The 13243-nt window shown below is 54.4% G+C and overlaps 1 protein-coding gene across 1 annotated transcript; it reads right to left on the bottom strand.

Moving 5' to 3' along the window:
* Positions 1-515: 515 nt before the first annotated feature.
* Positions 516-13204, bottom strand: LOC129849800 (mucin-4-like; the record flags this gene model as incomplete). Its single annotated transcript, XM_055916569.1, has 6 exons — positions 11782-13204; positions 11324-11466; positions 6971-9086; positions 6724-6789; positions 6474-6560; positions 516-6340 (listed from the first exon to the last, which is right to left on the bottom strand). Coding segments are annotated over exons 3-6 (6039 nt in total), but the record flags the coding sequence as incomplete, so codon positions are not given.
* Between the last annotated feature and the right edge of the window lie 39 nt (positions 13205-13243).

Raw genomic sequence — 13243 nt, 5'->3', positions numbered from 1 at the left:
GACGGGCCAGTGGCAGCGTCGTCAGACGGGCCAGTGGCAGCGTCGTCAGACGGGCCAGTGGCAGCTTCAGAGGTAGCGGTAGCCTCGTCAGACGGACCAGTGGCAGCGCTAGCGTCGTCAGACGGGCCAGTGGCAGCTTCAGAGGTATTGTCGTCAGACGGGCCAGTGGCGTCGCCCGACGGGACAGTGGTAGCTTCAGAGGTAGCGTCGTCAGACGGGCCAGTGGCTGCGCTAGCTTCGTCAGACGGGCCAGTGGCAGCTTCAGAGGTAGTGGCAGCGTCGTCAGACGGGCCAGTGGCAGCTTCAGAGGTAGCGGCAGCGTCGTCAGACGGGCCAGTGGCAGCTTCAGAGGTAGCGGCAGCGTCGTCAGACGGGCCAGTGGCAGCTTCAGAGGTAGCGGCAGCATCGTCAGACGGGCCAGTGGCGGCGTCGTCAGACGGGCCAGTGGCGGCGTCGTCAGACGGGCCAGTGGCGGCGTCGTCAGACGGGCCAGTGGCGGCGTCGTCAGACGGGCCAGTGGCGGCGTCGTCAGACGGGCCAGTGGCGGCGTCGTCAGACGGGCCAGTGGCGGCGTCGTCAGACGGGCCAGTGGCGGCGTCGTCAGACGGGCCAGTGGCGGCGTCAGATGTAGCGTTGTCAGACGAGCCAGTGGCGGCTTCAGAGGTAGCGTCGTCAGACGGGCCAGTGGCGGCTTCAGAGGTAGCGTCGTCAGACGGGCCAGTGGCAGCTTCAGAGGTAGCGTCGTCAGACGGGCCTGTGGCAGCTTCCGAGGTAGCGTCGTCAGACGGGCCAGTGGCAGCTTCCGAGGTAGCGTCGTCAGACGGGCCAGTGGCAGCTTCCGAGGTAGCGTCGTCAGACGGGCCAGTGGCAGCTTCCGAGGTAGCGTCGTCAGACGGGCCAGTGGCAGCTTCCGAGGTAGCGTCGTCAGACGGGCCAGTGGCAGCTTCCGAGGTAGCGTCGTCAGACGGGCCAGTGGCAGCTTCCGAGGTAGCGGTAGCATCGTCAGACGGATCAGTGGCAGCGCTAGCGTCGTCAGACCGGCCAGTGGCAGCTTCAGAGGTGGCGTCGTCAGACGGGCCAGTGGCAGCGTCGTCACACGGGCCAGTGGCAGCGTCGTCACACGGGCCAGTGGCAGCTTCAGAGGTGGCGTCGTCAGACGGGCCAGTGGCAGCTTCAGAGGTGGCGGTAGGATCGTCAGACGGGCCAGTGGCAGCTTCAGAGGTGGCGTCGTCAGACGGGCCAGTGGCAGCTTCAGAGGTGGCGTCGTCAGACGGGCCAGTGGCAGCTTCAGAGGTGGCGTCGTCAGACGGGCCAGTGGCAGCTTCAGAGGTGGCGTCGTCAGACGGGCCAGTGGCAGCTTCAGAGGTGGCGTCGTCAGACGGGCCAGTGGCAGCTTCAGAGGTGGCGTCGTCAGACGGGCCAGTGGCAGCTTCAGAGGTGGCGGTAGGATCGTCAGACGGGCCAGTGGCAGCTTCAGAGGTGGCGGTAGGATCGTCAGACGGGCCAGTGGCAGTTTCAGAGGTGGCGGTAGGATCGTCAGACGGGCCAGTGGCAGCTTCAGAGGTAGCGTCGTCAGACGGGCCAGTGGCAGCTTCAGAGGTAGCGTCGTCAGACGGGCCAGTGGCAGCTTCAGAGGTAGCGTCGTCAGACGGGCCAGTGGCGGCGTCGTCAGACGGGCCAGTGGCGGCGTCGTCAGACGGGCCAGTGGCGGCGTCGTCAGACGGGCCAGTGGCGGCGTCGTCAGACGGGCCAGTGGCGGCGTCAGATGTAGCGTTGTCAGACGAGCCAGTGGCGGCTTCAGAGGTAGCGTCGTCAGACGGGCCAGTGGCAGCTTCAGAGGTAGCGTCGTCAGACGGGCCAGTGGCAGCTTCAGAGGTAGCGTCGTCAGACGGGCCAGTGGCAGCTTCCGAGGTAGCGTCGTCAGACGGGCCTGTGGCAGCTTCCGAGGTAGCGTCGTCAGACGGGCCTGTGGCAGCTTCCGAGGTAGCGTCGTCAGACGGGCCTGTGGCAGCTTCCGAGGTAGCGTCGTCAGACGGGCCTGTGGCAGCTTCCGAGGTAGCGTCGTCAGACGGGCCAGTGGCAGCTTCCGAGGTAGCGTCGTCAGACGGGCCAGTGGCAGCTTCCGAGGTAGCGTCGTCAGACGGGCCAGTGGCAGCTTCCGAGGTAGCGTCGTCAGACGGGCCAGTGGCAGCTTCCGAGGTAGCGTCGTCAGACGGGCCAGTGGCAGCTTCCGAGGTAGCGTCGTCAGACGGGCCAGTGGCAGCTTCCGAGGTAGCGTCGTCAGACGGGCCAGTGGCAGCTTCCGAGGTAGCGTCGTCAGACGGGCCAGTGGCAGCTTCCGAGGTAGCGTCGTCAGACGGGCCAGTGGCAGCTTCCGAGGTAGCGTCGTCAGACGGGCCAGTGGCAGCTTCCGAGGTAGCGGTAGCATCGTCAGACGGATCAGTGGCAGCGCTAGCGTCGTCAGACCGGCCAGTGGCAGCTTCAGAGGTGGCGTCGTCAGACGGGCCAGTGGCAGCGTCGTCACACGGGCCATTGGCAGCGTCGTCACACGGGCCAGTGGCAGCTTCAGAGGTGGCGTCGTCAGACGGGCCAGTGGCAGCTTCAGAGGTGGCGGTAGGATCGTCAGACGGGCCAGTGGCAGCTTCAGAGGTGGCGGTAGGATCGTCAGACGGGCCAGTGGCAGCTTCAGAGGTGGCGGTAGGATCGTCAGACGGACCAGTGGCAGCTTCAGAGGTAGCGTCGTCAGACGGGACAGTGGCAGCTTCAGAGGTAGCGTCGTCAGACGGGACAGTGGCAGCTTCAGAGGTAGCGTCGTCAGACGGGACAGTGGCAGCTTCAGAGGTAGCGTCGTCAGACGGGACAGTGGCAGCTTCAGAGGTAGCGTCGTCAGACGGGACAGTGGCAGCTTCAGAGGTAGCGTCGTCAGACGGGACAGTGGCAGCGTCGTCAGACGGGACAGTGGCAGCTTCAGAGGTAGCGTCGTCAGACGGGACAGTGGCAGCTTCAGAGGTAGCGTCGTCAGACGGGACAGTGGCAGCTTCAGCGGTAGCGTCGTCAGACGGGACAGTGGCAGCTTCAGCGGTAGCGTCGTCAGACGGGACAGTGGCAGCTTCAGCGGTAGCGTCGTCAGACGGGACAGGGGCAGCTTCAGAGGTAGCGTCGTCAGACGGGACAGTGGCAGCTTCAGAGGTAGCGTCGTCAGACGGGACAGTGGCAGCTTCAGAGGTAGCGTCGTCAGACGGGACAGTGGCAGCTTCAGAGGTAGCGTCGTCAGACGGGACAGTGGCAGCTTCAGAGGTAGCGTCGTCAGACGGGACAGTGGCAGCTTCAGAGGTAGCGTCGTCAGACGGGACAGTGGCAGCTTCAGAGGTAGCGTCGTCAGACGGGACAGTGGCAGCTTCAGAGGTAGCGTCGTCAGACGGGACAGTGGCAGCTTCAGCGGTAGCGTCGTCAGACGGGACAGTGGCAGCTTCAGCGGTAGCGTCGTCAGACGGGACAGTGGCAGCTTCAGCGGTAGCGTCGTCTGACGGGCCAGTGGCAGCTTCAGAGGTAACGTCGTCAGACGGGCCAGTGGCAGCTTCAGAGGTAGCGTCGTCAGACGGGCCAGTGGCAGCTTCAGAGGTAGCGTCGTCAGACGGGCCAGTGGCAGCTTCAGAGGTAGCGTCGTCAGACGGGCCAGTGGCAGCTTCAGAGGTAGCGTCGTCAGACGGGCCAGTGGCAGCTTCAGAGGTAGCGTCGTCAGACGGGCCAGTGGCAGCTTCAGAGGTAGCGTCGTCAGACGGGCCAGTGGCAGCTTCAGAGGTAGCGTCGTCAGACGGGCCAGTGGCAGCTTCAGAGGTAGCGTCGTCAGACGGGCCAGTGGCAGCTTCAGAGGTAGCGTCGTCAGACGGGCCAGTGGCAGCTTCAGAGGTAGCGTCGTCAGACGGGCCAGTGGCAGCTTCAGAGGTAGCGTCGTCAGACGGGCCAGTGGCAGCTTCAGAGGTAGCGTCGTCAGACGGGCCAGTGGCAGCTTCAGAGGTAGCGTCGTCAGACGGGCCAGTGGCAGCTTCAGAGGTAGCGTCGTCAGACGGGCCAGTGGCAGCTTCAGAGGTAGCGTCGTCAGACGGGCCAGTGGCAGCTTCAGAGGTAGCGTCGTCAGACGGGCCAGTGGCAGCTTCAGAGGTAGCGTCGTCAGACGGGCCAGTGGCAGCTTCAGAGGTAGCGTCGTCAGACGGGCCAGTGGCAGCTTCAGAGGTAGCGTCGTCAGACGGGCCAGTGGCAGCTTCAGAGGTAGCGTCGTCAGACGGGCCAGTGGCAGCTTCAGAGGTAGCGTCGTCAGACGGGCCAGGGGCAGCTTCAGAGGTAGCGTCGTCAGACGGGCCAGGGGCAGCTTCAGAGGTAGCGTCGTCAGACGGGCCAGGGGCAGCTTCAGAGGTAGCGTCGTCAGACGGGCCAGGGGCAGCTTCAGAGGTGGCGGTAGGATCGTCAGACGGGCCAGTGGCAGCTTCAGAGGTGGCGGTAGGATCGTCAGACGGACCAGTGGCAGCTTCAGAGGTAGCGTCGTCAGACGGGACAGTGGCAGCTTCAGAGGTAGCGTCGTCAGACGGGACAGTGGCAGCTTCAGAGGTAGCGTCGTCAGACGGGACAGTGGCAGCTTCAGAGGTAGCGTCGTCAGACGGGACAGTGGCAGCTTCAGAGGTAGCGTCGTCAGACGGGACAGTGGCAGCTTCAGAGGTAGCGTCGTCAGACGGGACAGTGGCAGCGTCGTCAGACGGGACAGTGGCAGCTTCAGAGGTAGCGTCGTCAGACGGGACAGTGGCAGCTTCAGAGGTAGCGTCGTCAGACGGGACAGTGGCAGCTTCAGCGGTAGCGTCGTCAGACGGGACAGTGGCAGCTTCAGCGGTAGCGTCGTCAGACGGGACAGTGGCAGCTTCAGCGGTAGCGTCGTCAGACGGGACAGGGGCAGCTTCAGAGGTAGCGTCGTCAGACGGGACAGTGGCAGCTTCAGAGGTAGCGTCGTCAGACGGGACAGTGGCAGCTTCAGAGGTAGCGTCGTCAGACGGGACAGTGGCAGCTTCAGAGGTAGCGTCGTCAGACGGGACAGTGGCAGCTTCAGAGGTAGCGTCGTCAGACGGGACAGTGGCAGCTTCAGAGGTAGCGTCGTCAGACGGGACAGTGGCAGCTTCAGAGGTAGCGTCGTCAGACGGGACAGTGGCAGCTTCAGAGGTAGCGTCGTCAGACGGGACAGTGGCAGCTTCAGCGGTAGCGTCGTCAGACGGGACAGTGGCAGCTTCAGCGGTAGCGTCGTCAGACGGGACAGTGGCAGCTTCAGCGGTAGCGTCGTCTGACGGGCCAGTGGCAGCTTCAGAGGTAACGTCGTCAGACGGGCCAGTGGCAGCTTCAGAGGTAGCGTCGTCAGACGGGCCAGTGGCAGCTTCAGAGGTAGCGTCGTCAGACGGGCCAGTGGCAGCTTCAGAGGTAGCGTCGTCAGACGGGCCAGTGGCAGCTTCAGAGGTAGCGTCGTCAGACGGGCCAGTGGCAGCTTCAGAGGTAGCGTCGTCAGACGGGCCAGTGGCAGCTTCAGAGGTAGCGTCGTCAGACGGGCCAGTGGCAGCTTCAGAGGTAGCGTCGTCAGACGGGCCAGTGGCAGCTTCAGAGGTAGCGTCGTCAGACGGGCCAGTGGCAGCTTCAGAGGTAGCGTCGTCAGACGGGCCAGTGGCAGCTTCAGAGGTAGCGTCGTCAGACGGGCCAGTGGCAGCTTCAGAGGTAGCGTCGTCAGACGGGCCAGTGGCAGCTTCAGAGGTAGCGTCGTCAGACGGGCCAGTGGCAGCTTCAGAGGTAGCGTCGTCAGACGGGCCAGTGGCAGCTTCAGAGGTAGCGTCGTCAGACGGGCCAGTGGCAGCTTCAGAGGTAGCGTCGTCAGACGGGCCAGTGGCAGCTTCAGAGGTAGCGTCGTCAGACGGGCCAGTGGCAGCTTCAGAGGTAGCGTCGTCAGACGGGCCAGTGGCAGCTTCAGAGGTAGCGTCGTCAGACGGGCCAGTGGCAGCTTCAGAGGTAGCGTCGTCAGACGGGCCAGTGGCAGCTTCAGAGGTAGCGTCGTCAGACGGGCCAGTGGCAGCTTCAGAGGTAGCGTCGTCAGACGGGCCAGGGGCAGCTTCAGAGGTAGCGTCGTCAGACGGGCCAGGGGCAGCTTCAGAGGTAGCGTCGTCAGACGGGCCAGGGGCAGCTTCAGAGGTAGCGTCGTCAGACGGGCCAGGGGCAGCTTCAGAGGTAGCGTCGTCAGAGGACAGGGCATCATTTGCCGTAGAGCTACCATGGTTTGGAGAAGCTTGGGATTCTACTTCATTAGTCTCTAAATACTCTGGAGAGAAAACATAAAGGAACAGTTGGGTATTCTACAGCAACACAGCTGTTCTACACGGTCTAGGCCAAATTGCCATTCGAATGTTGAGCAACATGAACCCAACACAGATTTTAAAGTATATGTTTCAGGCCGTACCTTCTGTCTTGTTTAGCGTCAGACCCTATGGATCGGAGCAAGGCCAGGGCATGCACAATGGAGACGTCATTTGATGACAGCTCTGAAAAACGTAGGTTAAAGTACACAAGCAAAATGACCAAATCAAAGAGTTTGACAACATTATTTAGACAACTGAGTTACTCTATGGTGTTGAATGAGTGTCAAACACAGCAGCACCATAGACACAGTACAAAGCTAGAAGGGTTGTGGAAAGAAACACTTACCTCCAAGTCTGCTCTGCAGAGAGACTTGCTCTTGCTTCTGGGACTTTCCAACAGGGTAACAAGAAACTGAGGAGAAAGTGTTAACAGAAGTGGAGTTGACACAAAATAACTACATATATTAATAGCAGTGAAGAATAGAAGTTGACCAACGCGGAAGAAACAGTCAAATTTTAATCTCACACTTGTAAAGTTCTGCATATTTCCCAAACAAATCCCTTCAATCCAAATAAAACATTAGTGAACCAACCTTTTAAAACCCCCACAGTCATCACAAAGAGCAGTAATTCTCTCACACATCCCATGATCATGAGAATAGTCTGTGTTATCAACAGGTAATGTCTTCCTGTGGCCTGTATGAGGCTTATATAGGCCACTAATGACCTTTTACCTGACAAACAGGACTTAACGATCAATTAACAAGCTTGATTGAGGTGTTACATTCAGATAGAAATAGACCATGTAGAACGTATGTTGATTCTTTGGTGGGCAGGCAATCTTTTCTACTCCATATATTGCATTTATATCTGTAGTGTTTAACCCTAATGGTCTCAGATCAGCAGTAGAAAGAAGTAGCCCTAATTATTTTAGGTGTAATCTTCAAAGATATTAGGGGGAAAATAAACACTGTACCCAAAGCCACTTTTTACAATGCTCCTGGGAAATGGGTAGGCCTCCACCATATAGTCCTTCACAGTTTTACAACTGTGTTATACTCCTTTATTTACATAGATCACATACATAAATATATATGTTAGCTGTAGGTAGCTTTGGGATAAAATTCCCATATTGTATTGTTACTAACATAAACCATAATATATCATATTTTCCTCATTTGCTCTGTTGGAGACTCGGCTGGTGGAGGTTCGTCATATGAAGAACATTCAAGTGGGTGTGACCCCTAAACTGTAGGAGGGGCTCAGTGGGGTGACAGACATCCTGTAAGGGATCTCCAAGCTAGTGTTGAGATGTGTCTGTTACTTGAACTTTACAGCAGAGGTAACTCTGGGTCTAGCGCTTGATGGATTTTGTGACTGCACTTGAAGAAACGTTCAAAGTTTTTGAAATTTTCCGGATTGACTGAACTTCATGGCTTAAAATAATATTAGACTTTCGTTTCTCTTTGCTTATTTGAGCTGTTCTTGCCATAATATGGACTTGGTATTTTACCAAATAGGGCTATCTTCTGTATACCACCCCTACCTTGTCACAAAACAAGTGATTGGCTCAAAAGCACTAAGGAAATAAATTCCACAAATTAACTTTGAACAAGGCACAGCTGTTAATTGAAATGCATTCCAGGTGAGTCCCTCATGAAGCTGATTGAGAGAATGCCAAGAGTGTGCAAAGCTGTCATCAAGGAAAAGGGTGGCTACTTTGAAGAATCTCAAATATAAAATATATTTCGATTTTTTTGGTTACTACAGGATTCCTTATGTAGTATTTCATACTTTTGATGTTCTACAATGTAGAAAATTGTAAAAAATAAAGAAACCCTGGAATGAATAGGTGTGTCCAAACTTTTGACTGGTACTGTATATATTGTAACGGTGTAATAAAATACCCAATAATAAAGCTATATACAAGGAGTACCAGTTCCAAATCAGTGTGCAGGGGTACGAGGTATTTGAGGTAGATATGTACAAGGCAGGGTAAAGTGACTAGGCATCAGGATAGATAATAATAATAAGAGCAAAATAAAGAACAGAGCAGCAGCAGCAAATGAGTGTAAAGGTGTGTGTTTGTTTGTGAGAGTGTGTAATGTGTACGCATGTGTGTTTGGGTTGTGTCGGTTTGTGTGTGTGTGGATTTTGTGTGGGAGTGTGAATGTAGTGTGTGTGTGTGTGAATATGGTTTGTATACAGTCTAGGGATTGTGGGTAGGGTCAGAGCAAGACCCTTTAACAGCCCTGTTGATGTGGATGGGGACGTGCTCTCCCCTCTTGCTCCTATAGTCCACGATCAGCTCCTTGGTCTTACTGACATTGAGGAAGAGGTTGTCCTGGCACCACAATGCCAAGTCTCTGACCTCTCATCGCCTTCGTGTCGTCAGCAAACTTGATGATGGTGTTGGAGTCGTGTGTGGCCACACAGTCATGGGTGAACAGGGAGTACAAGAGGGGACTAAGCACGCATCCCTGAGGGCCTCCCGTGTTGAAGGTCAGTGTGGCAGAGGTGTTCTTGCCTATCCTCACCACCTGGGGCCGGCCCGTCAGAAAGTCCAGCATCCAGTTGCAGAAGGAGGTCTTCAGTCCCAAGGTCCCTAGCTTGGAGGGGACTATGGTGTTGAATGCTGGGCTGTAGTCTATGAACAGTATTCTCACATAGGTATTTCCCCTCTCAATTGAGATTGCTTCATCTGTGGATCTGTTGGGGCGGTATGCAAATTGGAGTAGGTTTAGGGTTTCTAGGAGAATGGTGTTGATGTGAGCCATGACCAGCCTTTCAAAAACACAGACGTGAGTGCTACGTGTCGGTAGCTATTTAGGCAGGTTACCTTAGTCTTCTTGGGCACAGGGACTATGGTGCAATGCTTGAAACATGTTGGTATTACAGACTCAGACAGGGAGAGGTTGAAAATGTCAGTGAAGACGCTTGCCAGTTAGTGAGCGCATGCTCGGGTACACATCCTGGTAATCCGTTTGGCCCTGTGGCCTTGTGAATGCTGACCTGTTCAAAGGTCTTACTCACATCAGCTGCGGAGAATGTGATCACACAGTAGTCCGGAAAAGCTGGTGCTCTCATGCATGTTACAGTGTTACTTGCTTCGAAGCGAGCATATAAATAATTTAGCTCGTCTGGTAGGCTCGTGTCACTGGGCTGCTCTCGGCTGTGCTTCCCTTTGTAGTCTGTAATAGTTTGCAAGCCCTGCCACATCCGACCAACATCGGAGGCGGTGTAGTATGATGTGATCTTTGTCCTGTATTGATGCTTTGCCTGGTTGATGGTTCGTCGGAGGGCATATCGGGATTTCTTATAAGCTTCCAGGTTAGAGTCCCGCTCCTTGAAAGCGGCAGCTCTACCCTTTTAGCTAAGGTTGGATTTTGCCTGTAATCCATGACTTCTGGTTGGGTTATGTACGTATAGTCACTGTGGGGACGACGTCATCGATGCACTTATTGATGAAGCCAGTGACTGATGTGGTGTAATCCTCAATGCCATCGGAAGAATACCAGAAAATATTCCAGTCTGTGCTAGAAAAACAGTCCTGTAGTTTAGCATCTGCCTCATCTGACCACTTTTTTATTGATCTAGTCACTGGTGCTTCCTGCTTTAATTGTTGCTTGTAAGCAGGAATCCGGAGGATAGAAATATGGTCAGATTAGCCAAATGGAGGGCGAGGGAGAGCTTTGTATGCATCTTTGAATATGGAGTAAAGGTGGTCCAGAGTTTCTTTTCCTCTGGTTGCACATTTATCATGTTGATAGAGAGAGAGACAATACATTCCTGATCAGGTCACTTGGTTAGGAAAACCCCCTGACCCAACACACTGTGTCCCGACACACTGGGTCCCAACCCACTGGCTCCAACCTCCTGGATCCAACCTCCTGGATCCAATCTCCATCTCTTCATTACTTGGTTATGAAAACCCCCTGGTCCCAACACACTGGTCCCAACCCCCTGGTCCCAACCCCCTGGTCCCAACACACTGGTCCCAACACACTGGTCCCAACACACTGGTCCCAACCCACTGGTCCCAACCCACTGGTCCCAACCCCCTGGCCAAACCTCCATCTCATCATTACTTGGTTATGAAAATCCTCTGGTCCCAACACACTGGTCCCAACCCACTGGTCCCAACCCCCTGGTCCCAACCCCCTGGTCCCAACACACTGGTCCCAACCCACTGGTCCCAACCCACTGGTCCCAACACACTGGTCCCAACACACTGGTCCCAACCCACTGGTCCCAACACACTGGTCCCAACCCCCTGGTCCCAACCCACTGGTCCCAACCCACTGGTCCCAACCCACTGGTCCCAACACAGTTGTCCCAACCCACTGGTCCCAACCCACTGGTCCCAACCCCCTGGTCCCAACCCCCTGGTCCCAACCCACTGGTCCCAACCCACTGGTCCCAACACAGTTGTCCCAACCCACTGGTCCCAACCCACTGGTCCCAACCCCCTGGTCCCAACACAGTTGTCCCAACACACTGGTCCCAACCCACTGGTCCCAACCCCCTGGCCAAACCTCCATCTCTTCATTACTTGGTTATGAAAAATCCCTGGTCCCAACCCACTGGTTCCAACCCACTGGTCCCAACACAGTTGTCCCAACCCACTGGTCCCAACCCCCTGGCCAAACCTCCATCTCTTCATTACTTGGTTATGAAAACCCCCTGGTCCCAACACACTGGTCCCAACCCCCTGGTCCCAACCCCCTGGCCCCAATCCCCTGGTCCCAACCCACTGGTCCAAACCCACTGGTCCCAACACACTTGTCCCAACCCACTAATCCCAACCCCCTGGCCCAACCTCCATCTCTTCATTACTTGAAGGAAATCATTCTCCAACACACTAGAGCTCTGTCTTTTCGTGGAGTTGTAATTGAACAGTGACTACACAGTTGAATGTGGGGAGGTGTATGTATGCATTGACTCACATCCACCCCAAGGTCCAGGAGGTACTTGACTATGCTGATCATGCCGCTGGAGGCTGCAGAGTGGAGAGGGGTGTAGGCCTTCTTGTCTTTACAGGACACCTCTGATCCATGAGAGGCCAGCAGTTTCACCACCTCAATGTGCCCTATGGGGGGGAAAAGAGAGACAAACAGAGATGGAGAGAGAGACAGACAGATGGAGAGAGACAGAGAGATAGGCAGAGATATAGAGGGAGAGAGAGGTTAGTTTACAGTGGTACACAGCACCATAAACAATACCTACATCGTGTTAGTACAATTAAAAACCTACATCTTATCAACATACTTAGTCCATCATTCTGACATAATAACACACTAGAGGTGGACCATACAGCTGAGCTGTGAGGCTAACACACAGCCAATTCATTCACTCACTGGGATAAGGACATTAGTCAGATGTAAATGTGTGGTCAACTCATTACCCATGTAAGCAGCCCAGTGGATTGCTCGGCGGTCCTTCTTGTCAAAAGCATTAATGTTGGCTCCTCTGGAGAGAAGCAGCATCACCATCTAACAGGAAAAGGAGAGAGAAACAAAACACAGGCTGAGGAAAACTAAAGCAAGATCTGCTCAAATCTGGCGTCAAAGCCTCTCTTGAACAAACTCAAGCATACAATTAGGGCTGTGACGGTCATGGGACTTCCGGTGTCGGTGATTGACGTGCGGTATGTACACAGTCATCGACATAACTGACAGCCGACGGACGGACGGGGGAAACATTAGCAAAGGAAAACGGAGTGTTTAGGCCTAACTGTCTTGCTCATAGGCGCGCGAGTCTCAAGTTAAGGGGAAGCTCATTTTCACCATAAAAAAATAAATAAAGCATTCTATGCATCATCACATTTACAGACTTTTGTAAGATAGCTGACTATTGCTAATGTGATTAGTAAATTGGATAGTCATCATTTAGGTTAATAATATAACTCAATCACTGTTCACAAAAAAACGGCTGTTCAATGCAGCGCGTGGTGGAGTAAGGCTAGGCTAGGCTATGTCAGATATGTTTCTCTTTACAGGATTTTTTCCCCCCCTTGTTAAAATATTTTTTATCATGCAATTCTACTACACTTTATATGACTATAGAGATTAGCAGAATCTTTTTCAATATGACTTTCAAGTGGCACTGACCCAGGGATAAAGAAAGTGAATATGCACACTCACCGGGGATATAGCCAATGGCAAAAATACTGTTCGCTCAATTAAGTTGAGAATTTTGATAACTAAAAGACAGATAAGTCTTTTCATTGTCTTCTCTTTGAAGCAATAGCCAATTGCTTTCCAAACTGTGTTAGCCTGAGATAGTGTTCAGTCTTTCGTGACATGCACTGTCAGGCTCATGTAAGAAGTCATATTTACACTTGACCACGTCTGTGATCAGTGCAAAAAAAATGGACGTCCTTTAGCTCTGTCCGAACCTCCCCCTTCACCTTGAAAAAGAAAGGTTTGGGAAACCCTGCTTTAACAGGCTAAAACTATTTTAAACCCGTCTTATTTTGAGACTAAGTCTGCTCCAGCCTATAAGAACGAGGAGGAATGTCATAAAGTAAGTAAAACCAGATCATGAACTACAGTACTGTAAAGTGACAGATACTGAACAAGGTGCATACGGCTGATGGAAGGAGGCATCTGTTCGTAAATTGCTGGAGCACAGAAAGGATATGTCCAAAACACATCCTACCTTTCCCAATGATGAGTAAAGGCCTTTTGGCCTACCTTTCCCAATGATGAGTAAAGACCGTTTGTCCTACCTTTCCCAATGATAAGTAAAGGCCGTTTGGCCTACCTTTCCCAATGATAAGTAAAGGCCGTTTGTCCTACCTTTCCCAATGATGAGTAAAGACCGTTTGGCCTACCTTTCCCAATGATAAGTAAAGGCCGCTTGGC

This window comes from Salvelinus fontinalis, unplaced genomic scaffold, assembly GCF_029448725.1.
Source record: "Salvelinus fontinalis isolate EN_2023a unplaced genomic scaffold, ASM2944872v1 scaffold_1706, whole genome shotgun sequence".
Classification (NCBI taxonomy): domain Eukaryota; kingdom Metazoa; phylum Chordata; class Actinopteri; order Salmoniformes; family Salmonidae; genus Salvelinus; species Salvelinus fontinalis.
This window is presented reverse-complemented; position numbering and strand designations above follow the sequence as displayed.